This window comes from Heteronotia binoei, chromosome 10 (assembly GCF_032191835.1).
Source record: "Heteronotia binoei isolate CCM8104 ecotype False Entrance Well chromosome 10, APGP_CSIRO_Hbin_v1, whole genome shotgun sequence".
Taxonomy (NCBI): domain Eukaryota; kingdom Metazoa; phylum Chordata; class Lepidosauria; order Squamata; family Gekkonidae; genus Heteronotia; species Heteronotia binoei.
Window position 1 is genome coordinate 14,681,160 of NC_083232.1, and position 26,547 is coordinate 14,707,706.

Genomic DNA, 26,547 nt, shown 5'->3' on the forward strand with positions numbered 1-26,547 from the left:
CAAACCCTGCTCTCTCCATTATCTACCTCTAAATCTCCAGGAATTTCCATATTGGGAGATGTCAGCCTTAGAGGTTTCAACTTAACAGGACAGGCTGTTTTGTTAGTCCCGTAGGAAGACAGTCCCATTCCAAAGATCCAGCAGATCAAAGCTCATTGAACCTTAAGTTAGCTACCTTATCCTACTAATTCAGTGGATTTCAAAGAGTGAGATTCAGAAGTTCAGTGGCATCCCAGTTTCCTTCTTTAGAATTCCCCATTTTATTTTATTTTTTTGCTTTCCCTCACCGTGTAAATTAAAGTTCTGTTGGATCCAGACAAAAATTTCCAGTGGCAGAACTGAAATTTCCTGCCTCCCCTTCTTCGTTGGACTTCCCCAAAAGGCCGCTTCTGGGGAATAAGTTATCCCTAGAAGTGACGTGAGGAAGTCTGCAGGGAGATGGGAGAATTTGTGGGAATTTTCCAATGCAATCTGGATCCAAACCTTTACACAATTTCCAGTTTTTTCATGTCAAATATTTCCCATTAAATTTCTCTGGCTTTTACCAGCACATTTGCATCAATTGCACACCGACGGGATATAATGTATGCATGGCATAAAGTAACATTTGAATCCTGGAAAAGCAAGAAAACCAACTGGAAGCATCAACAAATGAAAATGTGCAAAATGAAAAGGTTCCAGTGATGACATGCAGAAAGAAAAATAAATGAGAAATATCACTGGAAATCTAGAGTGACTTTAACAGTGTATTTGGGCGGGTGCGGGGGGCGGGATTAGCTTTCTTTGTCATTCATTGGTCATTCAGAATTCTACCTGCAATGTCTGAGGGAGCATTCAAACAACCGTTTTCTCCCTAACAGGGTTTGATTTCTGTTGTGGGAATCAGGTGGATCTGGGTTGTCTGTTGGTTAGTCCCCACAACCTCTGGTGATGAGATGTGCTAGATTTTCCTTTTTGCTGGTTGAATTCATTAGCCAATCGTGCACCGGATCCTTTCAGACAACCTAGCATTGCTTGACTACAGTGGAGCTCAACACGCATGGGTTGGGGGGAAACTAGGACCCAGATAACCCTTTCATGGCAATGAGAATGAAAAGCGAACACATGGGGGCAGCAGGATTACTTTGGGTGCAAGCAACTTCGCTGACATTGCTGTTCCAATGCACTGCCCACTTTTCGCACATTTGTCGATGACGATTCAGTCGCACATTGCACCATGATGGAGCAGCCACTTTGCTATAAAGGCACAATCCATGTTCTACACGGCTTTTTTTGTAGCAGGAACGCCTTTGAAGAAGAAGAATTGCAGATTTATACCCTGCCCTTCTCTCTGAATCAGAGACTCAGAACGGCTTACAATCTCCTATATCTTCCTCCCCCACAACAGAAAACCTGTGAGGTGGATGAGGCTGAGAGGGCACTCACAGCAGTTGCCATTTCAAGGACTACTCCTGCGAAAACTATGGCTAACCCAAGGCCATTCCAGCAGCTGCAAGTGGAGGAGTGGGGAATCAAATCCAGATCTGCCGGATAAGAGTCCGCACACTTCACCACTACACCAAACTGGCACACTTAACCAATACGCCAAAGGGATATGAGCTTTAGAGTCAAAGCTCCCAAAAATCTGGTATGTCTCTAAGGCACAACTGGACTCCAGAAATGAAGAAAAAGAAGATATTGGATTTATATCCCGCCCTCCACTCCGAAGAGTCTCAGAGCGACTCACAATCTCCTTTACCTTCCTCCCCCACAACAGACACCCTGTGAGGTGGATGGGGCTGAGAGGGCTCTCACAGCAGCTTCCCTTTCAAGGACAACTCCTGTGAGAGCGATGGCTGACCCAAGGCCATTCCAGCAGCTGTAAGTGGAGGAGTGGGGAATCAAACCCGGTTCTCCCGGATAAGAGTCCGCACACTTCACCACTACACCAAGCTACACCAAACTGGGCTTTTCTTCCAGGGCCTACTGTAAGCTCTTGGAGGATTGGCTACATCAGGGGTGTGTGGCCTAATATGCAAAGGAATTCCTGCTATTAAAAAAAAGGCCTATATGTTTATCCATAGCTCTCATTCTCACTGCCAAGAAAGGTCACTTCCCCGAACAGGTGGCATCCCCCTTGACTTTGCTGTTATATCTGTGTGTTTTTGCTCGTTTTGATCAGTAATTTCACATTCCATTCGACCCGCACAGATTTCAGTAATTTGCCTGATAGCAACACTATTCGGTTTTGACCACGTGGCCGCTATGAAATCTCTCAGGACGCTGAGAGCCCTGAGGCCCCTCCGAGCCTTATCCCGATTTGAGAGCATAAGGGTAAGGGTTGTCTTTCAGTGTCTATGGAGTGTGGCTTGCACCTGAAGTAACGAAACCCTCTCTCTTTTTTTTTGCAGCATAGATACCGTCAAGCCTTTCCTTACGGTGGCACATGGTGGTCTCCACGGTTAAGTGTCGTCAGTCCAATTAGACTTCCTTCACAGTCCTTTAGAATGGATCTGCACGGATTGTGATTCACCAAGCCGAACAAAGTCTACCAGCCAGGGGTGGAATTCTAGCAGGAGTTCCTTTGCATATTAGCCCACCCCCCCCCCCCGATGTAGCCAATCCTCCAAGAGTTTACAAAAAAGAGCCTTGTAAGCTCTTGGAGGATTGGCTACATCAGGAGTGTGTGCCTAATATGCAAAGGAGCTCCTGCTAGAATTCCACCCCTGCTACCAGCTATGTATAGTTTCAGGGGGTACACATGATAGTCTATGGTAGAATATCTTAGATTCGAGTCCCGATAGCACCTGGGAGACCAATGGGATATTTGGGGTAGGTTTTCAAAAATCAAAGCTCCCTTCTGGATTTGGACAAAGGGAGCTTTCACTCTCGAAAACCTCTACCCCTAAAATTTCGTTGGTCTATGTGGTGCTACTGGACTTGAATCCAGCTGCTCATAAGCTTTCTGGGGTGTGCAAAGGCAGGGTGTATGTGTGTGTGACAAGCATGGCGGGTCACCATACGTGGCTAGTTGTCTGTGTCCGGCTTGGTGGTCCAACAGCTGTTCAGGCCCATTTCTAGAAGGATGACCATAGTAAACAGATCCCATGACGGTGTGTCTGCAAGGGGAACAGGATATTGTGGCAATACACTTTGAGTGACAATTTAGTTGGCATTGGCAACGCTCTATAAAAAGGGTCATAATAAACGGTTGGATCTTGCAAAACCCACAAGTGCTTCATCTCGAGAGCACAAAATTACAGTGTTCGCATAATTTAATAACGGGAGAAGCACCCACGTCTCTGCTGTTTCTGTTCAGTTGCAAAAAGAAGGGGGGATACCCAAATCATTAACAAAAAAAGACTTTGCTTTTCCTTTACTGCCAACTTTTGATGTCTGTCAGAGCTCCATGTGGTCACCTTGAGGAAAGAAGACAACAGAACATGATGGAGATGTCAGCCAGAGAAAGTGCATTGGTTATCGGTTTCGACGTCTCATGGTGCCATTTTGAATATGGGAATCAACAGTTCTCTGTCCCAAACTGCTTCTGGGAAAAGATTTTTATATGTCTGCATGCTGAATTAATATCACTTTTTCTCCCCCATTTAGGCTCTTCCTTCATCTATCGATTAACCAGATTTCTCTTTCCAGGCAAGAAAGCCAGAGAAGAAAAGCCCACTGGTTGGATTTGTGCTAATAGTTTGGACTTCTCCTCTTTTGTGTCTCCATTCAGGTGTCATTAGTAAGCCTCATAGCTAATACACTTGGATACTCGGAAATGGGTCCCATTAAATCCCTTAGGACCCTCAGAGCTCTGAGACCCTTAAGAGCACTGTCACGATTTGAAGGGATGAGGGTAAGAGTCAATTAAAATTAAAAAAAAAAAACCCACAAGACCCATCGTCAAAGCCCACCTGTCTATGAACAGCATGTGATGAAGGCCATTGTTTGTTTGTTCATTCATTTATCTGTTATAATTGTGTTGTCGTCGTCGTTGTTGTTTTTATGCCAGGCTGCAAATGAAACCATTGGCAATGTTGAATGTTGCAAAAGTAAAACACCCCCCCCCCTTCCTCCTCTCCCCGCCCAAGATCATCTTGTTTGTAGGGACAGCTTTAGCAAGGACTGACTCCCCGGTGAATTTTGTTCGGAACTACTCCGGCTGCATGCCTTGTCTTGCAGCATTTTTCAAACAGATTTCGGGTGGAGACGGCATCTGTCAGACAGTTGCCCCTCATTTACAGAGTGCAACAGGACAAATCCATTAGGCTCCCTAGCTTCAAATAGGGTTGCGATGCAATATGAAGGGGATGTGGCCATTTTTGGATGAGGAATGAGATGCCTTCACGCCCAGGTCAGTCACGAGAGTCTCATCCTGTGCAGTGGAATTGAGGCTTACCTTCTTATGCCCTGTTCTTCTTCTTCTTAATTACTGATTTCTTGACAAAAGCCGTGAGTCATCACACACTAAAAGGGAAGCCTAAGCATTAGATTTCACTACAGCTGCCAAAGATTTAGCCACACACAAAGTTCTTTGTTTGTCTTCATTTCTTAGTAACGAAGAAAACTTAGCTTCTAGAGAGATAAGAGTCCTTCTTTAAGCAAAGGGGGGGGGGTGGAATCAGTTCAGGGCTCGAGATCTGAAAATTCATGGCAATCCAAACAAATATGATCTGTACAGTCAATTCAGTGGACATCTGTGGACTCATTTAGAGCAGGGGTGGCCAAACTGTGGCTCGGAAGCCACATGTGGTTCTTTCACACATATTGTGCAGCTCTCGAAGCCCCCACCTCTCTGTTGGCCAGTTTGGAGAAGGCATTTGTCTCTTTAAATCCCTTCTCCAAGCCAAGCCGCTGACTTGGGGGGGGGGGCTTAAAGAATGCACTTCAAGTTGCTTTCCTTCCACCTCTCCCTCCCCATCTATTCCCTCTCTCTCTCCCTCCCTCCCTCCCTCCCTCCTTCCTTCCTTCCTTCCTTCCTTCCTTCCTTCCTTCCTTCCTTCCTTCCTTCCTTCCTTCCTTCCTTCCTTCCTTCCTCCCTCCCTCCCTCCCTCCTCCTTCCTTCCTTCCTTCCTTCCTTCCTTCCTTCCTTCCTTCCTTCCTTCCTTCCTTCCTTCCTTCCTTCCTTCCTTCCTTCCTTCCTTCCTTCCTTCCTTCCTCAAACACCCCTTGGGTTACTTTTTTGTGGTCTCTGTGTATCACAAGTGATGGGCTTCAATTCAGAAACCGAAGTGCTAGCATTTAGGTCAAAAGTTCTCTCCTCTCCGAGAGGTAGATTAGACTGTGCATGCTTGAAGTGAAGGAGTCCTGCCTCACTACTAAATCCCTTCCAAATTTAAAGGTTCAGCTTGTGATGTTCCTTTTTTCCAGGTCAGGACTAGTGTACTCTCTCTCTTTCCTGCACTCAGATTCATAATATATCGGTGCAGGTGTTCAAAACAACATCCATTTATTAAGCAGGAGATACAGGAATGGGAGGGTCAGGTTTTAGAACATCTGTTTTAGAACAGTATTTGCAGGGCTTTTTTGTAACCGGAACTCTTTTGCCTATTAGGCCATATACCCCTGAAGTAGCCAATCCTACTAGAGCTTACAGAGTGCCAAATAACATCCAGTGACATCAACAAATGCAGCACTAAACAATAATTAGTCTATAGTGGGTTCAATGCATTGAAGAGGCAAGGTGGTAGTGAAATTAAATCAAAAGCGTTTCCAGCTCAACATGAGGAGAGCCAGTTTGGTGTAGTGGTTAAGTGTGCGGACTCTTATCTGGGAGAACCGGGTTTGATTCCCCACTCCTCCACTTGCACCTGCTGGCATGGCCTTGGGTCAGCCATAGCTCTGGCAGAGGTTGTCCTTGAAAGGGCAGCTGCTGTGAGAGTCCTCTCAGCCCCACCCACCTCACAGGGTATCTGTTGTGGGGGAGGGAGATAAAGGAGATTGTGAGCCGCTCTGAGACTCTTGAGTGGAGGGCGGAATATAAATCCAATGTCTTGTCTTCTTCTTCCTGACCGTTAGAGCGGTTCCTCAGTGGAAGAGGCTTCCTCGGGAGGTGGCAGGCTCTCCTTCCTTGGAGAAATAAGAACATAAGAGAAACCATGTTGGATCAGGCCAGTGGCCCATCCAGTCCAACACTGTGTGTCACACAGTGGCCAAAAACCCCCAAGTGCCATCAGGAGGTCCACCAGTGGGGCTAGAAGCCCTACCACTGTGCCTCCCTCCAATCACCAAGAATACACAGCATCACTGCCCCAGACAGAGAGTTCCAACAATATGCTGTGGCTAATAGCCACTGATGGACCTCTGCTCCATATGCTTATCCATTCCCCTCTTGAAGCTGTCTATGCTTGTGGCCGCCACCACCTCCTGTGGCAGTGAATTCCATGTGTTAATCATCTTTTGGGTGAAGAAGTACTTCCTTTTATCCGTTCTAGCCCAACTGCTCAGCAATATAATTGAATGCCCATGAGTACTCGTATTGTGAGAAAGGTTGAAAGTGGAACACTGAGCTCCACTGGGATTTATATGATAAAATTAAACAGAGGTTTTTAAACAGAGGCTGGATGGCCATCTGACAGCAATGGAGATCCTGTGAATCTAGGGGGAGGTGTCTGTGAGTTTCCTGGATTGTGCAGGGGGTTGAACTAGATGACCCTGGAGGTCTCTTCCAACTCTATGATTCTATTAGGACAGCACGGTAGGTGGCTGCCCTCAAAAGACGCCCGAACTGTGCCAACGGGTCCAACTATATACAACTCAGGGTTCCTGCACAAGCATGTTATTGGATCATTCAAACCAGCAGGGGGGCTGTGATTGGTGCAGGGCAGCCAGGATTTGGATCCTTCTGCCCATTGTTCCCAAGTCCCCAAGCTCCATTCGCATAACTCCAGTGAGCCAGGCAGGAACACCTAATGCAGTCTTCACTTGAGTCCAGAACACTACAAGTATTGATGTCCATCTTGGCTATTTAGGGATTGTAAATTGTATGAAATGATTTTTATTGTACATTTTGTCTTTTAACCCCTATGTTAACTATTGTTAGTTGCCCTGAGCCCGTTAGGGGAGGGTGGGATATAAATATGATAAAATAAAATAAATAAACAATAGGCCCTGTAGGAAGAGGCCTGTAAGCACTTGGGGGGTGGGCTACTTCAGGGGTGCGTGGCCTAATATGCAAAGGAGTTCCTGCTACAAAAAAAGCCCTGAGGATTTGTTGCAGGAAAGGTGGATGGGCAAAAGAACCACTGGGAAACTAATAGTTACACATAAGTATCATGTTTGTATCAAGGCAGAAAATTTGCCTTATAGTATCCTCACGCCAAAGTCGTGAGCTAAAGTAGGTTGAGAATTTGCCACAAAGGCCGTCTGCTGAATATCCTTTAGAATCTAGTTCCGAACTCTACCCACAGTATCCTAATTTTCTGTTATTTTATTAGATCAGCACCTTGCTCTTCACAGAAAACTAAACAAAAGGGTAAATCAACAATTACACAGATATAAATGCCTGTCGGTCATTAATTAAAAAAAAAAAAAGGTAAAGGTAGTCCCCTGTGCAAGCACCAGTCATTTTCAACTCTGGGGTGACGTTGCTTTCACAACGTTTTCACTGCAGACTTTTTTACGGGGTGGTTTGCCACTGCCTTCCCTGGTCATCTACACTTCCCCCCCAGCAAGCAGGGTACTCATTTTACCGACTTCGGAAGGATGGAAGGCTGAGTCAACCTGGAGCCGGCTACCTGAGCCAGCTTCTGCTGGGATCGAACTCAGGTCGTGAGCAGAGGGCTCCGACTGCAGTACTGCAGCTTTACCACTCAGCGCCACGGGGCTCGTCCAGTCATTAATAGAGCAGCCTAAATTCAGCCATACATTTGCAAGACCCAATTTTTTAAAAAAAACAAACACACACATTGTGAAATCCTAGTAGCTGTTAAACCAGCTTAATGGAAGCAGGGTCAAACTAGATGTCCCTTTTTTGGCAAGTTGTAACTGGCTTTCCATGACCCAACTGATGTTCCCTGTAGTCACACAGAAGCTAGAAAGAAGATCATTTTAAAGATCAGAGGAAGTGCTTTTCTGCTTGGAACTGCGGCGTGGGTGGAGGAGGGACTCCTGCCTCCTCCCCAGACCATTTTTAGAAGCTGAAAGAGCCCCCGGCAGGGAGTTACTTACATAACTTTGGAACAACTCCCTCTGATCTCTGCAATGACATTCCCTATTGCTACCGTGTGATCGCAGGGAAGATGAGTGGAGTTGAAGAAACCCAGACACAACTCGCCAATAACATAACACCTAATTTGGCCCTCGGAATAAAGTAACGGAAATTGAATCTGCAAAGTACAAACATTTGGGAGCCCAGACATTCTCTTGTTTGTTTCCTTTCTTTCCAAGGGGCTTCTCAATTCTTGTCTCCAGAACAGCCCTTCCGTAGGATTCAAGGATCCAGGAGTAGGCTGCAGGTTCCTGCATCCCTTTCCCTAGTCCCCCCCTTCTCTTGCATAAATCCCACCCTCCACACCTTTATGTACAATGTGCACACTCCATCTAAGGGTCTAGTTAGGCAGATACTAAAAAAAAAAAAGCCATGTTCGTAGAATAATAGAGTTGGAAGGGAACTCCAGGGTCATCTAGTCCAACCCCCTGCACAATGCAGGAAACTCACAAATACCTCCCCCTAAATTCAGAGGATCCTCAATGCTGTCACATGGCCATCTAAGCCTTTAAAAAAAAAAAAACCTCCAAGGAAGGAGAGCCCACCACCTCCCGAGGAAGCCTGTTCCACGGAGGAACCGCTCTAAATGTCAGAAAGTTCTTCCTAATGTTGAGCCGGAAACTCTTCTGATTTAATTTCAACCCATTGGTTCTGGTCCTACCTTCTGGGGCCACAGAAAACAATTCCACACCATCTTCTATATGACAGCCCTTCAAGGACTTGAAGATGGTGATCCTATCACCTCTCAGCCGCCTCCTCTCCAGGCTAAACATCCCCAGCTCCTTGAACCTTTCCTCATAGGACTTGGTCTCCAGACCCCTCACCATCTTCGTCGCCCTCCTCTGGACCCGTTCCAGCTTGTCTATATCCTTAAAATGTGGTGCCCAAAACTGAACACAGAACTCCAGGTGATGATGAATCTTCTTGGTGTGTAGGGGGCACATGGGAGATCCCTCCATCTCAAGTTCCTTTTGCCACCACTTGCTTGGAGAAGGTGGTGGAAGATAAAGATTTTAAAAAATTGAAACTCACCAGCTTTGCAAGCGTGATGACATCACTTCCAGGAACAACCCGGAAGTGAGAAGAGGGTAGTTTTTGGCTATTTCTTAAGCTACCCAATTGTCATTTCTGTGTAGTACTCCGAAGTGATGTCATTGTACTTGTCCTGGTGCCACCCTCAACACCACGTCCCCGCCCGTCTCAAGTCCCATTGGTTGGAAAGCTTGGTTTGGCAACCCTAGTAATTGCAGGGGTGAGTGGAGCCATTTCCAGTTGAGGAGTCAACACCGGAGTAGAAGAATTTAACCACCTTCTCTCTCCCTACCCAGCTCTGACCTAAATCCGGCTTCCACATCTCTGGGTTTTTTTTAAAAAAAATATAAGCTGGAAGGTTCCTTCCATGACTCTTCCAGCATTTTGCCTCTAGTTGGAGCGCCAGGCTCCAGATTTCCCTGCCCTCCTCTAGAAGCCAGCAGGTGCTTCAGTTGTGTTGAAAGCAGGGTTGCCAATCCCCAGGTGGGGGCAGGGGGATCCCCCAGTTTGGAGGCCATCCCCCCGCTTCAGGGTCATCAGAAAGTGGGGGGAAGGGAGGGAAATATTTGCTGGTATTTTGATGTAGAGGCCCTAAATTTACAGCATAGCATCTGGTGCCTCTCCCCAAAATACCCTCTAAGTTTCAAAAAGATTGGACCAGGGAGTCCAATTCTATATGCCCCAAAAGAAGGTGCCCCTATCCTTCATTATTTCCTATGGAAGGAAGACATTTCAAAGGTGTGCAGTCCCTTTAAATGTGATGGCCAGAACTCCCTTTGGAGTTCAATGATGCTTGTCAGAACCTTGCTCCTGGCTCCACCCCCAATGTCACCTGGCTCCACCCCCAAAGTCCCCAGATATTTCTTGAATTGGACTTGGCAACCCTAGTTGAAAGGGAAGGATCGAATGCAGCATTTTCTTTTTTGATCATTCCCATTGCAAGGATTAGCCGGCGTGCGTGTGTGTGTCCACGTCTTGTCATTCCTCGTGTCTGCCTCCCCCCCCCCCCTTCCATTTCATCGCACATGAGATTCATCTTTGCATACTGAACATATGCATGTTTGGAAAGTTTGCATGCAAATGCGTGGTGCCAGTCAGCTGGACTGGCCTCTTGGTGAATGGCACCCTTTGCTTGGGATATTCTGTGGTCTGGGGGACGGGGCGGGGGGTCCATGGAAGCGCACAACAAGATATGGAGCATCTTGCGTATAGCTGAGGTTCTGGAGGTGGGGGAAATGGAAATTGATGCCAGTCTTGTGTTTCGGGGTTTGCAATACTTCAGGCCTTCCTCTGTTTGCAAGAGTTCCGGGTCTTGAGGCATGTCGGCTAAAAGGTGGGGGGGCAATTTGCACACGGTTCAAACTTGCAAGCAAAAGTGCAGTTTTCCCCATGTGGCCCAAGCTGTCAATACCAAACGGGGGGTGGGGGAGGGGAATGAGGAATAAAGCATTTGCAGTCAGCAAATATGGGTTTTTTTCCCCCCCTTTAAAAAGAAACAACCCATATGCTTGCAAATGTGACAAATTATCTTTCCTAGCGGATGTTTTGTAACAACCGTGCAAGTGTTTGGAAAATAGTTTGCTATTAAGGGCCCCGGCATGCTCTGCTATTTGGCAGCTTTGCACCTGGAGGCAGATACATGAACACGCGCGTTTGCAACCTCACCCGTTTGTGAACATGGGGCATCTCCGTTTCCAGGCAGAGACAGTTCTTCCGTCTTATGCCTACTTTGTGCTGTATTTGTGTATATGATTTTTCTGCTTGGTCACTGCTTATTTGGACCGAGGGGTGTTCGCAAAACCAAATGCTTTCTTTCCTGGACAAAACAGGACTGGAATTGTTCTTAGGGGTAAAAGTGCAACTTGGACTGGCCATGGCTTTTTTGAATTTCCCAACAAATGTTAAGTATTTATCTTGCTTTTCTCTAGATTGAACGAAGGGCAGGTTAGTGAGGATTAATGGAAGGCCTACTTACACCGTATGGACTGAGAGGCAATGAATTTTAGCAAGGTCAAGGCTATTTGTCCCACAGGGTGGAGATGCTCACCGTGGCGGGTGGGGGGATAGAGCTTTCATGGAGCCAGGTCTGGAAAATGCATTGATTTGCACTCAGGTTGCCAGTTGCCCATCCATGGGTGAGCAACCTCCCGCTGCTGCACTGCACTGTCCACACTCGCTCGGGAAAGCAGCAGGAATTAAAAATGGGAAGAGCACAGCATTGCAGGTGCTGAAATGTCACTTCTGGGTGACTGTCAGCGATGCTGTAGCGAATCTCCCCAGTCTTTATGAACGTTATCATAGAGATTGAGGTGATTCCTAGAGAGAGAGCCTGTAACATGAATTCCAGGTGTGATGTTACAGCATCAATGAAGCTCTCTTTTCCCAGGCTTAAACACCCACCCCATCCAGCAAGTTCCCAGGGTTTGCCAGGAGAAGGAGAAGAAGATATTGGATTTATATCCTGCCCTCCACTCTGAGGAGTCTCAGAGGGGCTCACACTCTCCTTTACCTTCCTCCCCCACAACAGACACCCTGTGAGGTAGATGAAGATATTGGATTTATATCCCGCCCTCCACTCTGAAGAGTCTCAGAGGGGGCTCACAATCTCCTTTACCTCCCCCCCCCCCACAACAGACACCCTGTGAGGTAGATGAAGATACTGGATGTATATCCCGCCCTCCCACTCAGAAGAGTCTCAGAGCGGCTCACAATCTCCTTTACCCTTCCCCCCCCCCCCCACAACAGACACCCTGTGAGGTAGATGAAGATATTGGATTTATATCCTGCCCTCCACTCCAAAGAGTCTCAGAGCGGCTCACAATCTCCTTTACCTTCCTCCCCCACAACAGACACCCTGGTGAGGCAGATGGAAGATATTGGATTTTATATCCTGCCCTCCACTCTGAAGAGTCTCAGAGTGGCTCACAATCTCCTTTACCTCCCCCCCCTCCCCCCCCGCAACAGACACCCTGTGAGGTAGATGAAGATATTGGATTTATATCCCGCCCTCCACTCCAAAGAGTCTCAGAGCGGCTCACAATCTCCTTTACCTTCCTCCCCCACAACAGACACCCTGTGAGGTAGATGAAGATATTGGATTTATATCCTGCCCTCCACTCCAAAGAGTCTCAGAGCGGCTCACAATCTCCTTTACCCTTCCTCCCCCACAACAGACAACCCTGTGAGGCAGATGAAGATATTGGATTTATATCCCGCCCTCCACTCTGAAGAGTCTCAGAGTGGCTCACAATCTCCTTTACCTCCCCCCCCCCCTGCAACAGACACCCTGTGAGGTAGATGAAGATATTGGATTTATATCCCGCCCTCCACTCCAAAGAGTCTCAGAGCGGCTCACAATCTCCTTTACCTTCCTCCCCCACAACAGACACCCTGTGAGGTAGATGAAGACATTGGATTTATACCCTGCCCTCCACTCCGAAGAGTCTCAGAGCGGCTCACAATCTCCTTTACCTCCCCCCTCCCCACAACAGACACCCTGTGAGGTAGATGAAGACATTGGATTTATATCCCGCCCCCCCCACTCCGAAGAGTCTCAGAGCGGCTCACAATCTCCTTTACCTTCCCTCCCCCACAACAGACACCCTGTGAGGTGGGTGGAGGCTGGAGAGGGGCTCTCACAGCAGCTGCCCTTTCAAGGACAACCTCTGCCAGAGCTATGGCTGACCCAAGGCCATGCTAGCAGGTGCAAGTGGAGGAGTGGGGGAATCAAACCCGGTTCTCCCCAGATAAGAGTCCGCGCACTTAACCACTACACCAAACTGGCACACTTAACCACTAGGCCAGTGACCCTAGATCACACAGTGGCTGACCTGAAAGTACCACATGCAGAGTGGAGCACTGGGCGGTGACACACCCCCGCCACCCTATACTCCTTATACAGTGCTGAGAGACCTGATTAGATCTGTATGTGCACATGCCTGACTCCTGCACTGATGGGAAGTTCACCAGAGTCAAATTGTCAAGTCAGAGAAGGCCTTTCAAAAAAAAGTTTCTATTTTATATAAGTCTGACCGATTTTCCCACTAGCTTTGCACCGCTCTCACGCTTCCCTTCTCTGCGGGGGCTCCGTCGGATTTCACACTATCTGCCCCGGGGCTGCGACTAGCTTCGCCTTTTTTTGCGCGGCAAACAGAAACCTCTAAAGCCAGTTTCTATTTGCTGCGTGAAAAAGGCAAAGCTAGTTGCAGCCCCGGGAAATCCAACGGAAGAGAAGAGGAGCGTGAGGAGGGTACGGCTAGTGGGGAAATCAGTCTCTGTCCAAACGGACTTTAGCAGGCCCTGAGAATACCAAGACCAATACAGGGAATGTCTCATCGCTTGTTCTGCTTGATAGGCCAGTGATACCTGGAATAGCACTTCCTTAAAATGGCCTGATTAGCCATATGGGGAAAGGACGGAATGGGCAGATACTGACTGCTGCCAACTGGCCTCTTGCCCTCCGTCTTCTCCCATATAGTAGCAAAGAGGAACAGGACCTAGAGGGTGAGCATGGCCTGGTGCAATTGGCCAGAGCAACAAACCACCATCTGCCCATCACTCCTTAACCTTTTTCCCACACAGCTTACCTCGGAGCGACGTCCCTCTTCACCGCGTAAACTGGGTTTTAGCGATTTACATTTGCGACGCAGAAGCCCCGGCACTTCCTGCTTCTGCGGAGCAGATGGTGTGAAATCCGAGCCGACGCTGCGCGGTGAAGAGGGACGTCGCTCCGAGGTAAGCTGTGCGGGAAAACGGTTCTTGTGTTGGGCCTGTGTCCAATGTTTCTGTTTTCTCCGATGGAAAACTGAGACTAACCGGACAAAGGCCAAGCAGAGTCCCAGTCTTTTTTTTTTTGGGGGGGGGGGGAATAAACAATTTTTATTAGTTACATATGGTAGCAAAACTATATCTACATCTTATAAAGACTTAAAAAGAGAGAAATTCTTCTACCCCATATCTTACTTTTCCCCACCCCTCCCCCCGTTACTTGACCCCCACCAGTGTTATTTACTTAAAAAAAATATTAAAGATACCTTTAACTATTAAAAACCCCCAAAAATTATACTTTTGTTTTTAAAAATAAATAAATAAAAAGAACTTAATCATTATCAAAAATTGTCCAATGTCCTTTTATTTTCCACTCTTTTTCTATGTATCTTGTGAACTTCTTCCACTCCAACTTAAAAAGCTCCAAATCATAATCTCTTAATTGTCTTGTTAATTTGTCCATTTCACTCCATGGCATAACTTTTATAATCCAGTCCCATTTCTCTGGTATTTTTTCTTGCTTCCACAGCTGCGCAGCAGCAGAGTCCCAGTCTTAGCAGTGATTTGAACCCAGGACTCTCATGTTCTCCCAAGCCGACTGGTTCCCTTTTGTTCCTCCATGTACAGATACTTCTCTTTACTTACTTTCCCAAGGTTCTCCCACAATGGCGGCATGCACTTGTTTTTAAAGCCAAGGAAGGATTACATATACCTGCTGCCGGCTGACACATTGAGTGTTGTTTTTTTTAAAGTCAGTTTTAGCGACATCTAGCCATGACCTGGAGAGAGTGAAGCTTTCCATTATTATCCACTGATGTTATGTTCGAGAATTTAACAAGGGAAATAACTGACCCCCTTAAGCAATGTGTTGAGTAGTTTCAGGTACAGATGCGTTAAGTAGCAAGATTATTGTAGTTTGCGGGTTCATCCTGCGGGCACGCATTATGCGACAAACAGCCGGTTTTCAAGTGAATGTACCGGGGAAAGGTTGTTCAAAGGCATGCATTTCTGGAATAACGTGGGAACTGGAACTGAAGGTGAAGAGAACAGAATCTTAAACTTGGGCTCCACTGCCTGGCCTGTGCAAAAGTTGCCCCATTTGTTCTTTATTCCCTCTTCTTGAGCTTCCTTTATCCAGGTGGATGGTACGTGTATTTGTTCTCGTCAATTCATAGAATCATAGAGTTGGAAAAGACTTCCAGGGTCATCTAGTTCAACCCCCCTGCACAATGCAGGAAACTCACAAATTTGTTGTTGTTGTCCAGTCGCACAGTCGAGTCCGACTCTTTGCGACCCCATGGACAAAGTCACGCCAAGCCCTCCTGGCTTCCACCATCCTCCGAAGTCTGCTCAAATTCGTGTTTGTTACATCAGTAACGCTGTCCAGCCATCTCCTCTTTTGCCATCCCCTTCTTCTTTTGCCTTCTGTCTTCCTCAGCATCAGGGTCTTCTCCAGGGAGTGCTCCCTTCTCATTGGGTGGCCAAAGTATTTGAGCTTCAGCTTCAGCATCTGACCTTCCAGGGAACAGTGTGGGTTGATTTCCCTTAGGACTGACTGATTTGATCTTCTTGCAGTCCAAGGGACTCTCAAGACTCACAAATACCTCCCCCTACATTCACAGGATCCCCATTGCTGTCAGATGGCCATCTAGCCTCTGTTTAAAAGAGTTTGGTGTAGTGGTTAAGTGTGCGGACTCTTATCTGGGAGAACCAGGTTTGATTCCCCACTCCCCATTCCTCCACTTGCACCTGCTGGCGTGGCCTTGGGTCAGCCATAGCTCTGGCAGAGGTTGTCCTTGAAAGGGCAGCTGCTGTGAGAGCCCTCTCCAGCCCCACCCACCTCTCAGGGTGTCTGTTGTGGGGGAGGAAGGTAAAGGAGATTGTGAGACTCTTCGGAGTGGAGGGCGGGATATAAATCCAATATCTTCTTCATCTTCTTCTTAAAAATCTCCAAGGAAGGAGAACCCAGCACCTCCTGAGGAAGCCTTTTCCACTGAGGAACCATTTCAACAGTCATCTTAATTCTAATTAACTCTAATTGTTCATCTTAATTCTGCATTCACACAATGGTTGACCGAAAAATGTTTCTGCGCAATGAAACATTCACCCTTTGCACGGTGTATATCCAAGATGGGGGATATGTCCTTCCTTCTCTGTGCAAATATGCCTGATTGTACATAGGGGAGGGGCGGTGGCTCAGTGGTAGAGCATCTGCTTGGGAAGCAGAAGGTCCCAGGTTCAATCCCCGGCATCTCCAAAAAAAAGGGTCCAGGCAAAGAGGTGTGAAAAACCTCAGCTTGAGACCCTGGAGAGCCGCTGCCAGTCTGAGAAGACAATACTGACTTTGATGGACCGAGGGTCTGATTCAGTATAAGGCAGCTTCATATGTTCATATATGTTCATAGTCAGACATGCGAGCATATTGACATACATGCATATGACCTGCAACACATATTATGGTGTACATGAGAGTGCAACGTGCAAGCACCTAGTATCCCACAGTGCATGCAGCGTTTTTGAGATTTTGTTAAGAAAACTAATATTCGCTTAGGTGAATAAATATACAGAACTTTTAAGAGAAAGCAAGTGGACAGCATACCTCCAACATGGAGGAATAGCCAGCCAGACTTCTGAATTGGTGGTCAATTGGTTAGCCAGTATGTCCATCAAATGTCACGCAAAGCTTGGATTGGAGAAACTGGGCTCAAGGGGGGGGGGGGGGACAGAGCAGATCCCTTCCATGCACTCTAACTGAAGAATGTCTAGCATTTAAAGCAATGGAAGTAAAACACTTGTACTATTCTTCCCAATGTGCTATCAAGAGGAACGCTGATGATGTTCCCCCAGCACTAGATTGTAGCTTCATTGGCAATGCCAAACCCACACTGCAGTACTTTGCAGGAGAGGCATGGGGTAATACCCTCTCTTTGCCCTGTAAAATTCCTAGGCTGAGCTTCAAAACAGAAAAAAAAATCAACACAGAGACCACTGCTAGGGACCGATGCATTTCCCAAGTTGTAAAAGGTAAAGGTAGTCCCTTGTGCAAGCACCAGTCATTTCTGACTCTGGGTGTGACCTCGGAAGGATGGAAGGCTGAGTCAACCTTGAGCCAGCTACCTGAACCCAGCTTCCACCAGGATCAAACTCAGGTCATGAGCAGAGAGCTTGGATTGCAGTACTGCAGCTTTACCACTCTTCACCACGGGGCTCGCGTCTCCCAAGTTGTAGCCTTCCACTAACGTCTTTCAACACCATGACCTTCACAGGAGAGAAAACCAGTCTTTCATCCACTGTATTGTTCCAGTAGAAGAGGGAGGCTTTTATAGAGTTCAGTTTTAAAAAAATGAAGACAGGAAGTACCTTTTATCAAAGAAACTCCCACAGTCCCTCCTGGTCTCTAGAGAAATTAGCTTTGTTGGGTTTGTATCTCAGCCATCCTGACAAATCCTACGTCCAGTTTATCTAGGCATCCAGCTGCTGGCATTGGGGAGACCTGGGCCCATTAGCATCCAAGGGATTGAGGCCTGAGCGCGATACACCCGAGGAAAATTTGGCTGCTTGCGATTCATTTGGAGAACAGTTCAGTGTTTTCCCATCTTGTCATCTGTGCAAGTTCTTGCAAGAGCTCAGGGGATGGAAAGAGGGGGGGGAGGAATGCATGGCCTGGATTATCCTTCACATCGATCTTAACTTGCACGATTGCATCTCCCGATTCCGTGCATGCGCCTGATTCCACAGGCTTCCTCATCTTGAAAAGCATTGCTCCCTTTTCAAATTATAAATTCCCCGTGTGTACCTGCGGTAGATTTTGGGCTGGTTTCGGAGAGACATTGAACAAAAGCATCGCTCTACAAAAGATCGATTTGTGTGTGTGTGTGTTTCTGCTTCCAAGGTTTCACTTTGGTCAGTAGTCAGACGGGCAGTTGTTTTTCACAGTTCTGCTTTGGATGGCAGTCTGCTCACTGAGTCAGCAGAAATGCCGTAAACAGTGTAGCTTAGAGAAGAGACAGTTCAAGAACACGAGGGGCTCCGTGCCAGAAGGCTTCTCAAGGCACTCGGATGCCTAGACCAGATATTTTGTCCACTGGTGTTGACAGGAAAAGGCATGTGCAAAAACTTGCACTCCAATGGAAGTAACTCGCACCTGCTGAGATGGCCTTCAGTCAGCCATAGCTTTCATAGAAGCTGTCCTTGAAAGGGCAGCTGCTATGAAAGCACTCTCAGCCCCACCTACCTCACAGGGTGTTTGTTGTGGGGGGGGGGGGGGGCGTAGAGGAGATTGTGACCGCTCTGAGACTCTGAGATTCAGAGTATAGGGCAGGATATAAATCCAATATCATCTTCTACCTCACAGGGTGTCTGTTGTGGGGGAGGAAGGAAAGGAGATTGTGAGCCGCTCTGAGACTCTGAGATTCAGAATATAGGGCAGGATATAAATCCAATATCATCTTCTACCTCACAGGGTGTCTGTTGTGGGGGGGGAAGGTAAAGGAGATTGTGACCACTCTGAGACTCTGAGACTCAGAATATAGGGCAGGATATAAATCCAATATCATCTTCTACCTCACAGGGTGTCTGTTGTGGGGGGGAAGGTAAAGGAGATTGTGACCACTCTGAGACTCTGAGACTCAGAATATAGGGCAGGATATAAATCCAATATCATCTTCTACCTCACAGGGTGTCTGTTGTGGGGGGGGGAAGGTAAAGGAGATTGTGACTGCTCTGAGATTCAGAGTATAGGGTGGGATATAAATCCAATATCTTCTTCTACCTCACAGGGTGTCTGTTGTGGGGGGGAGGGGAAGGAAAGGAGATTGTAAGCCGCTCTGAGACTCTGAGATTCAGAGTATAGGGCGGGATAGAAATCCAATATCTTCTTCTACCTCACAGGGTGTCTGTTGTGGGGAGGGGGAGGTAAAGGAGATTGTGTCTGATCTGAGATTCAGAGTATAGGGTGGGATATAAATCAATATCTTCTTCTACCTCACAGGGTGTCTGTTGTGGGGGAGGAAAGGAAAGGAGATTGTGAGCCGCTCTGAGATTCAGAGTATAGGGCGGGATAGAAATCCAATATCATCTTCTACCTCACAGGGTGTCTGTTGTGGGGGGGGGAAGGTAAAGGAGATTGTGACTGCTCTGAGATTCAGAGTATAGGGTGGGATATAAATCCAATATCTTCTTCTACCTCACAGGGTGTCTGTTGTGGGGGGGGGGGGGGGAAGGAAAGGAGATTGTAAGCCGCTCTGAGACTCTGAGATTCAGAGTATAGGGTGGGATATAAATCCAATATCTTCTTCTACCTCACAGGGTGTCTGTTGTGGGGGAGGAAAGGAAAGGAGATTGTGAGCCGCTCTGAGATTCAGAGTATAGGGCGGGATAGAAATCCAAAATCATCATCTTATTGACCAACCTTAAGGGTTTCAAGGCAAAATATGGTCAGAGGCATAGAAGTGAATATGAGCATGGCCAAACATGGAACTGTGGACTTCCTTGGTGGTCTCCCATCCAAGCACTCAGCAGAGTTGACCCAGCTTATTTGCTTGTTTGTTTTAGCAGATTTATATTCCACCCTTTCCCATAGCTTAGCTACACAGATCTGACCAGGTCAGGCTAGCCGTCCAGGCCAGGGCTACACGATGATGATGTTGATACTGGATTTATATCCCTCTCTCCAGTCCAAATCTCAGAGCGGCTCACAATCTCCTTTATCTTCCTCCCCCGCAACGGACACCCTGTGAGGTAGATGAAGATATTGGATTTATAGCCTGCCCTCCACTCCGAAGAGTCTCAGAGCGGCTCACAATCTCCTTTCCCTTCCTCCCCCACAACAGACACCCTGTGAGGTAGAAGAAGATATTGGATTTATATCCCGCCCTCCACTCCGAAGAGTCTCAGAGCAGCTCACAATCTCCTTTCCCGTCCTCTCCCACAACAGACACCCTGTGAGGTAGATGAAGATATTGGATTTATATCCCGCCCTCCACTCCGAAGAGTCTCAGAGCAGCTCACAATCTCCTTTCCCTTCCTCCCCCACAACAGACACCCTGTGAGGTAGAAGAAGATATTGGATTTATATCCCGCCCTCCACTCCGAAGAGTCTCAGAGCAGCTCACAATCTCCTTTCTCTTACTCCCCCACAACAGACACCCTGTGAGGTAGATGAAGATATTGGATTTATATCCCGCCCTCCACTCCGAAGAGTCTCAGAGCGGCTCACAATCTCCTTTCCCTTCCTCCCCCACAACAGACACCCTGTGAGGTAGAAGAAGATATTGGATTTATATCCCGCCCTCCACTCCGAAGAGTCTCAGAGCGGCTCACAATCTCCTTTACCTTCCTCCCCCACAACAGACACCCTGTGAGGTAGAAGAAGATATTGGATTAATATCCTGCCCTCCACTCTGAAGAGTCTCAGAGCGGCTCACAATCTCCTTTACCTTCCTACCCCACATCAGACACCCTGTGAGGTAGATGAAGATATTGCATTTATATCCCGCCCTCCACTCCGAAGAGTCTCAGAGCGGCTCACAATCTCCTTTATCTTCCTCCTCCGCAACGGACACCCTGTGAGGTGGGTGGGGCTGAGAGAGCTCTCCCCAGAAGCTGCCCTTTCAAGGACAACTCTGCGAGAGCTATGGCTGACCCAAGGCCATTCCATCAGCCGCAAGTGGAGGAGTGGGGAATCAAACCTGGTTCTGCCAGATAAGAGTCCGCGCACTTAACCACTACACCAAAACAAAGTGCGCAATTGTATCATCCCGAAACCATCAACTCACCCCCTGCCCCTCCTGGTCCGTGGGAAAATTGTCTTCCACAAAACTGGTCCCTGGTGCCAAAAAGGTTGGGGACCACAGGCCTAGACCACATATTTTGTCCACTGGCATTGACAGGAAAAAGCATGCACCAAAACTTGCACTCCAATGGCTGTGATTTAAGACGACCTCTGTTAGGGTTTTCAAGGCAAAATATGGTCAGAGGCATGGAACTGAGCCTAGAATACGAGCATGGAACTTCCAGGCCAAACAAACTTGGGGTTTGCCATAGTGTGCCTCTGCATAGCAACTGTGGACTTCCTTGGTGGTCTCCCATCCAAGCGCTCAGTGGAACTGACACTGCTTAGCTACAGAGCTCTGACCAGATTGGGCTAGTCATCCAGGTCATGGCTACATGCCAAAACATCATTTAAGAACATAAGAGAAGCCATGTTGGATCAGGCCAGTGGCCCATCCAGTCCAACACTGTGTCACATAAGAACATAAGAGAAGCCATGTTGGATCAGGCCAATGGCCCATCCAGTCCAACACTCTGTGTCACATAAGAACAGAAGAGAAGCCATGTTGGATCAGGCCAGTGGCCCATCCAGTCCAACGCTCTGTGTCACATAAGTGAAGCCATGTTGGATCAGGCCAGTGGCCCATGCAGCCCAACACTCTGTGTCACATAAGAACATAAGAGAAGCCATGTTGGATCAGGCCAGTGGCCCATCCAGTCCAACACTCTGTGTCACATAAGAACATAAGAGAAGCCATGTTGGATCAGGCCAATGGCCCATCCAGTCCAACACTCTGTGTCACATAAGAACATGAGAGAAGCCCTGTTGGATCAGGCCAGTGGCCCATCCAGTCCAACACTTTGTGTCACATAAGAACATGAGAGAAGCCCTGTTGGATCAGGCCAGTGGCCCATCCAGTCCAACACTTTGTGTCACATAAGAACATAAGAGAAGCCATGTTGGATCAGGCCAGTGGCCCATCCAGTCCAACACTCTGTGTCACATAAGAACATAAGAGAAGCCATGTTGGATCAGGCCAATGGCCCATCCAGTCCAACACTCTGTGTCACATAAGAACATGAGAGAAGCCCTGTTGGATCAGGCCAGTGGCCCATCCAGTCCAACACTTTGTGTCACATAAGAACATGAGAGAAGCCCTGTTGGATCAGGCCAGTGGCCCATCCAGTCCAACACTTTGTGTCACATAAGAACATAAGAGAAGCCATGTTGGATCAGGCCAGTGGCCCATCCAGTCCAACACTCTGTGTCACATAAGAACATGAGAGAAGCCCTGTTGGATCAGGCCAGTGGCCCATCCATTCCAACACTCTGTGTCACATAAGAACATAAGTGAAGCCATGTTGGATCAGGCCAGTGGCCCATCCAGTCCAACACTGCGTCACAAAGTGGCCAATACACACACACACACACACTGTGGCTAATAGCCACTGTTGGACCTCTGCTCCATATATTTATCTAACCCCCTCTTGAAGCTGGCTATGGTTATAGCCACCACCTCCTGTGGCAGTGAATTCCACATGTTAATCACCCATTGGGTGAAGAAGTGCTTCCTTCTATCCGTTTTAACCTGACTGTTCAGCAATTTCATTGAATGCCCACGAGTTCTTGTATTGTGAGAAAGGGAGATTTCCACCACATCATTCCCAATCAGCAGGACCTTCGGCAGTGCAAAGCATGTTCTGCAATTCTCGGTTTCCAGGCTATCATGAATGTATCTTTTTCCTCGAGCCAGGAATGGAGGCCTTGATTTTTGATGAGGGAACACTGGTTCTTCTGAACTGCAAGGAATCTCAGAGAAGCCTACGTCTGGAAGAGAGACGTGCGCTTATTTCACCTTGGGGGGCACCAGGTAAATACCATAAACTAAAGCAGGACCCCTAATTAGTTGGAGTTCTTCGTTTATTGGCTAATCTAGCCCTGTCTGTGGTTACGTGCCCCAAACTGCTGGAATTGAAGTATCCTAGGGACAAGGCCGGCCCTGCCACTCGGCAACTAGGTGATTGCCTAGGGCGCCAGCATTCCGGGGGTGCCAAATTGGGCACCCCATTGGACTTGGTGATGTTATCAGTGCAGGGGGCGGGTGCCAGAAATTAGCCTTGCCTGGAGTCAAAGACAGTCTAGGGCCAGACCTGCCTAAGGATGCCAGATGGGAGGGAAGGTGACATGTTATGTAGCCAGATCTTGTCAAATCTCCGAATTTAAGCAGGGTCAGTACTCGGAAGGGGGACCATCCAGGAAGGCTGTGCAGAGGAAGGCAACAGCAAACCACTTCTACTTCTTACTTGCCTTGAAAGGCCCTTGATAAGGTCACCGTGAGTTGGTAACGTCTTGACGACACGTATGTACGTAGGTATGCCAGTGGAACTGCTCTGCAATAAGGCAAGGCAGCTTGTTTGGAAAGGCAGCTGCACTTCAGGCTGTAGGCAACATGAGGTCAACAGTAAGTCTTCTATGCTTGGAAATGGTACCCGAAGTTGCTCATGATGTTGCTGTCCTGCACAGTTCTGCATGCGTTCATCTGTGTTAGTTAGATCAATGCAAATGACGTGCAGATTGCATGGGAGACCACAAACCGGTGTCATTTGCTGTGAGCTTCAAAGTGGCTTGTAACCCCCACCTTGCTGCATTCCCTGCCACTCAACCATCAGCTTTGCAATCCGAGTTGACCGTCACAATTTGGAGCATTCTGGAGACGAGTCTTCACCAGGGCCAGATCGGGGGGGGGGGGGGGGGCAGAGGGGTCATTTGCCCCAGGCGCCACTGGGGGGGGGTGCCAACTTGGGTATGGAGTCCATTCTATTGTATAGGCCTATAAGATAGAATGGGCCCATAAGGGGGCATCATTTTTAATTCCCTCTCCCCTCAAAAAAACATGTAGGTTTGGTCCCGATCGTCACAGAACAGTCCTGTTTTCGCTAGGAATCTATTGTCCCACAATAATAATTCCTCCTGTTTCATTCAAAGCACGCATTACCCCACCCACCCGACATCATTGCAGAATGCACTCACAGATAACAAAGGAAATGAGTGATCAAAAATTGACCATTGAAATGAAACAAATTATATTTGTGTGTGTGTGTGTTTTTTAAATGACTGCATCATTCTCATTCTTTTAAGGTGTAAAGATTTTGGAACAGCCGCTTCATTATGTGTTTTTTTTTAAATGTACCAGAGTAAACAATGGCCTCCCTTTGATGTGCAAAGTCCTTTGATCCTGCTGTCCCCCCCCCCCCTTCCTCACAGATGTCACGAAATTAATAGTGAAATGAATGTTGTATTACTGGCTTGTTAGAAAGTTGCACGCCAGCCTGATAGGCCGCAAACAGTGACATTTTCTACAATTCAATTCCCCAGTTGAATCAAAATTTAATTTTTCTTTTACCATCGGTACTATTGGCTGTTATAAATGGGAGGAGAGGGACTGAATTGGGTCGGTGCCCCAGAAGCCAAAGGGCATGGATCCTCAAGGGAGCAAAGACATAAACGACAAAGGCAACAGAAAAGAACAACTCCTGGGTCCTCTGTAACAGATTTGACAAGCATCTTACATAATATTGCAGTTACAAAAGACCTAACAAGCCTTTAATATGTTTTAAGGAGATTGGCACAATCCAGGAATTGTTTGTCAGCAACCAATAAGACTGATGTTAGCTGTGCCCAAGACTCTTGCTGTTGTTTTCGATGTGGCTTTAATTGTGACTAAGACTGAGTTTTTCATGAGTGAACTTTTGGGTGCAGAAAAGGAGACCTTCAGTTTCTCCTGAAGACAGCCATATCCCTTACCCTTTTTGTCAATTTCACTTTTTTCCTTCCCCGCCATTGCTTGGGTTTCAATTTCTGTTCAAAGTCCTTTGCGCGGTCTGTGAGGTGCAGCAAACGAGGATGACCTCTCAGTGTCACGAATCCAATCAAATTTGGGTATGTGATGACACCGCAAAGCCGACTCCGAGTAAGGGCAATGTTTCCTGCCCTCAGTCTGAATATTGCAGGCTTCTCCAAATTACTCCTGAACCAACAACATGTTTCACGGGAGGCAAATTTCTTCGCAACACGTGTCTCCTGCTTGGGCTCAGCCATAGTCATGACTAACTTTTTCTGGATTGTACTCCCACATTTTTAATACGATGTTCTGCATGCCTGAAAACCCTTCATATTGTATACCGTGGTTCAAAACTCTGAGTGACGTGCCCATAATTTTATTGTCATCTTGTCTGTTGCAATGCATGTCGATATTACTGAATATTTCAAACCAGAGTCGAGAATGTATGTGCCACCACGTGATCCGTTTCCATCGCTTTAGAACCCTGTTGCAAATGTGATTTTTCTTCCCGTGACGGTGTTACCTTGAAATGCATCTGCAGGCCTCAGACCCACAGATTCAATGGGTCTCATTTCCCACTGACAACATGGGGCTTGCCCCCAGGGCCTTAAAGGACTGAGTCCTTAACTGCACAGTATTATTTTGCATGCTTGCTTTGAACATGTTACGCTGCTTACTGAACCTGCCAAGGACCAAAGAAAAAGATACTCATATGTGATCTAGGAGATGGATATATGCATGCGCAAAGGTGAAAAGGAAATGAATGCAAGAGGTAAATACCCAAAGGCCTAGTTCAAAGCCTTACTAAATGGTGATCGAACTCTCAGGCCGATTTCGCACTCTCAGACCTATGCCGCTCTCGCATTTGTCTTCTCAGCGTGGCGTCCTTCCGATTTCCCACTATCTGCCCCGGGGCTGCAGCAAAGATCGGCGTTTAAGTGCCGCAAACGGAAACTGGTTCTTAGCGGTTTCTGTTTGCTGCGCTTAAACGCTGATCTTTGCCGAAGCCCCGGGGCAAATAGTGGGAAATCGGAAGGATGCCGCACCGAGAAGATGAATGTGAGAGCGGCGTAGGGTGAGTGAGAAATCAGTCTCAGTCTGGAGGGCAAATGGGTATCTCTTCCCTCTGTCTTGCGTGCGAAGCCGTAAGTAGGGTGGAAGCCCGTGGGTACAATGACCCAGTTGGTTCTGCTCTTTCCACGCACAAAAGTAGATAAGATCTTGTCAACTGGGCTACCATACAGATAGGCCTCTGCTTGCAGTACCTGCTTAATGTATTTCTTTAGAAGAGCAAAAGTCCACTAGCACCTTAAAGATCAACCAGGTTTCCAGAGTATAAGTGTTCGAGAGTCCAAGCTCCTTGTCAGATAACAGATATCTAATGAAGGGAGCTTTGACATCTGAAAGATTTTTCCTAGGTAATTTTGTTGGTTTTTAAGGTGCCGCTGGATTCAAACCTTACTGTTCTACGACAGACCCAGCTGTGTGAGCTGGATAACTGCATAGGCAACTGTCTGATCTAGACCAAAGGTATCTCATCTTGACTATCATGTGTCGCGCAGTATTTCATTGATTTCTAATCAGTGATGTTGCCGGCTGCACTACAGGTTATATTTGGTTTACAGATGATATTGAGGCTTGGAGTGTGTCCCTTTTGTCGAAACCAGCAAAAAAGCAAAGAAGAACAACTTCACTTGTTTTCAAATTGGGCAGCTCACAATGGTTGATGGTAGCAGAACCGTTGCGGGCTCCGATAGCACAACGTTCCTATTGGTCTCGAATTCACAAACAAACATGGGGTTTCAGAGCTGCAAAGACTGGGCACAGTTACTTGCCTTAGTCGCTGTGGCAGTGAAACACGTGAAAATGGTTCAGCAAAAGTATTCACGTCCCTGTCTGTTGTGCTCCTGAGTCAGCCATTAAGGGACATGTGCTCTTGCGGACAAA

At 47.3% G+C, this 26,547-nt stretch overlaps 1 protein-coding gene across 1 annotated transcript in view; it reads left to right on the forward strand.

The window, feature by feature from the left end:
* LOC132578151 (sodium channel protein type 5 subunit alpha-like) overlaps positions 1-26,547 on the forward strand; it is a 431,998-nt gene that overhangs the window by 369,807 nt on the left and 35,644 nt on the right. The window contains 1 exon segment of the mRNA XM_060248007.1: positions 3,713-3,835. Within this exon segment, the coding sequence (XP_060103990.1) occupies positions 3,713-3,835 (123 nt within the window).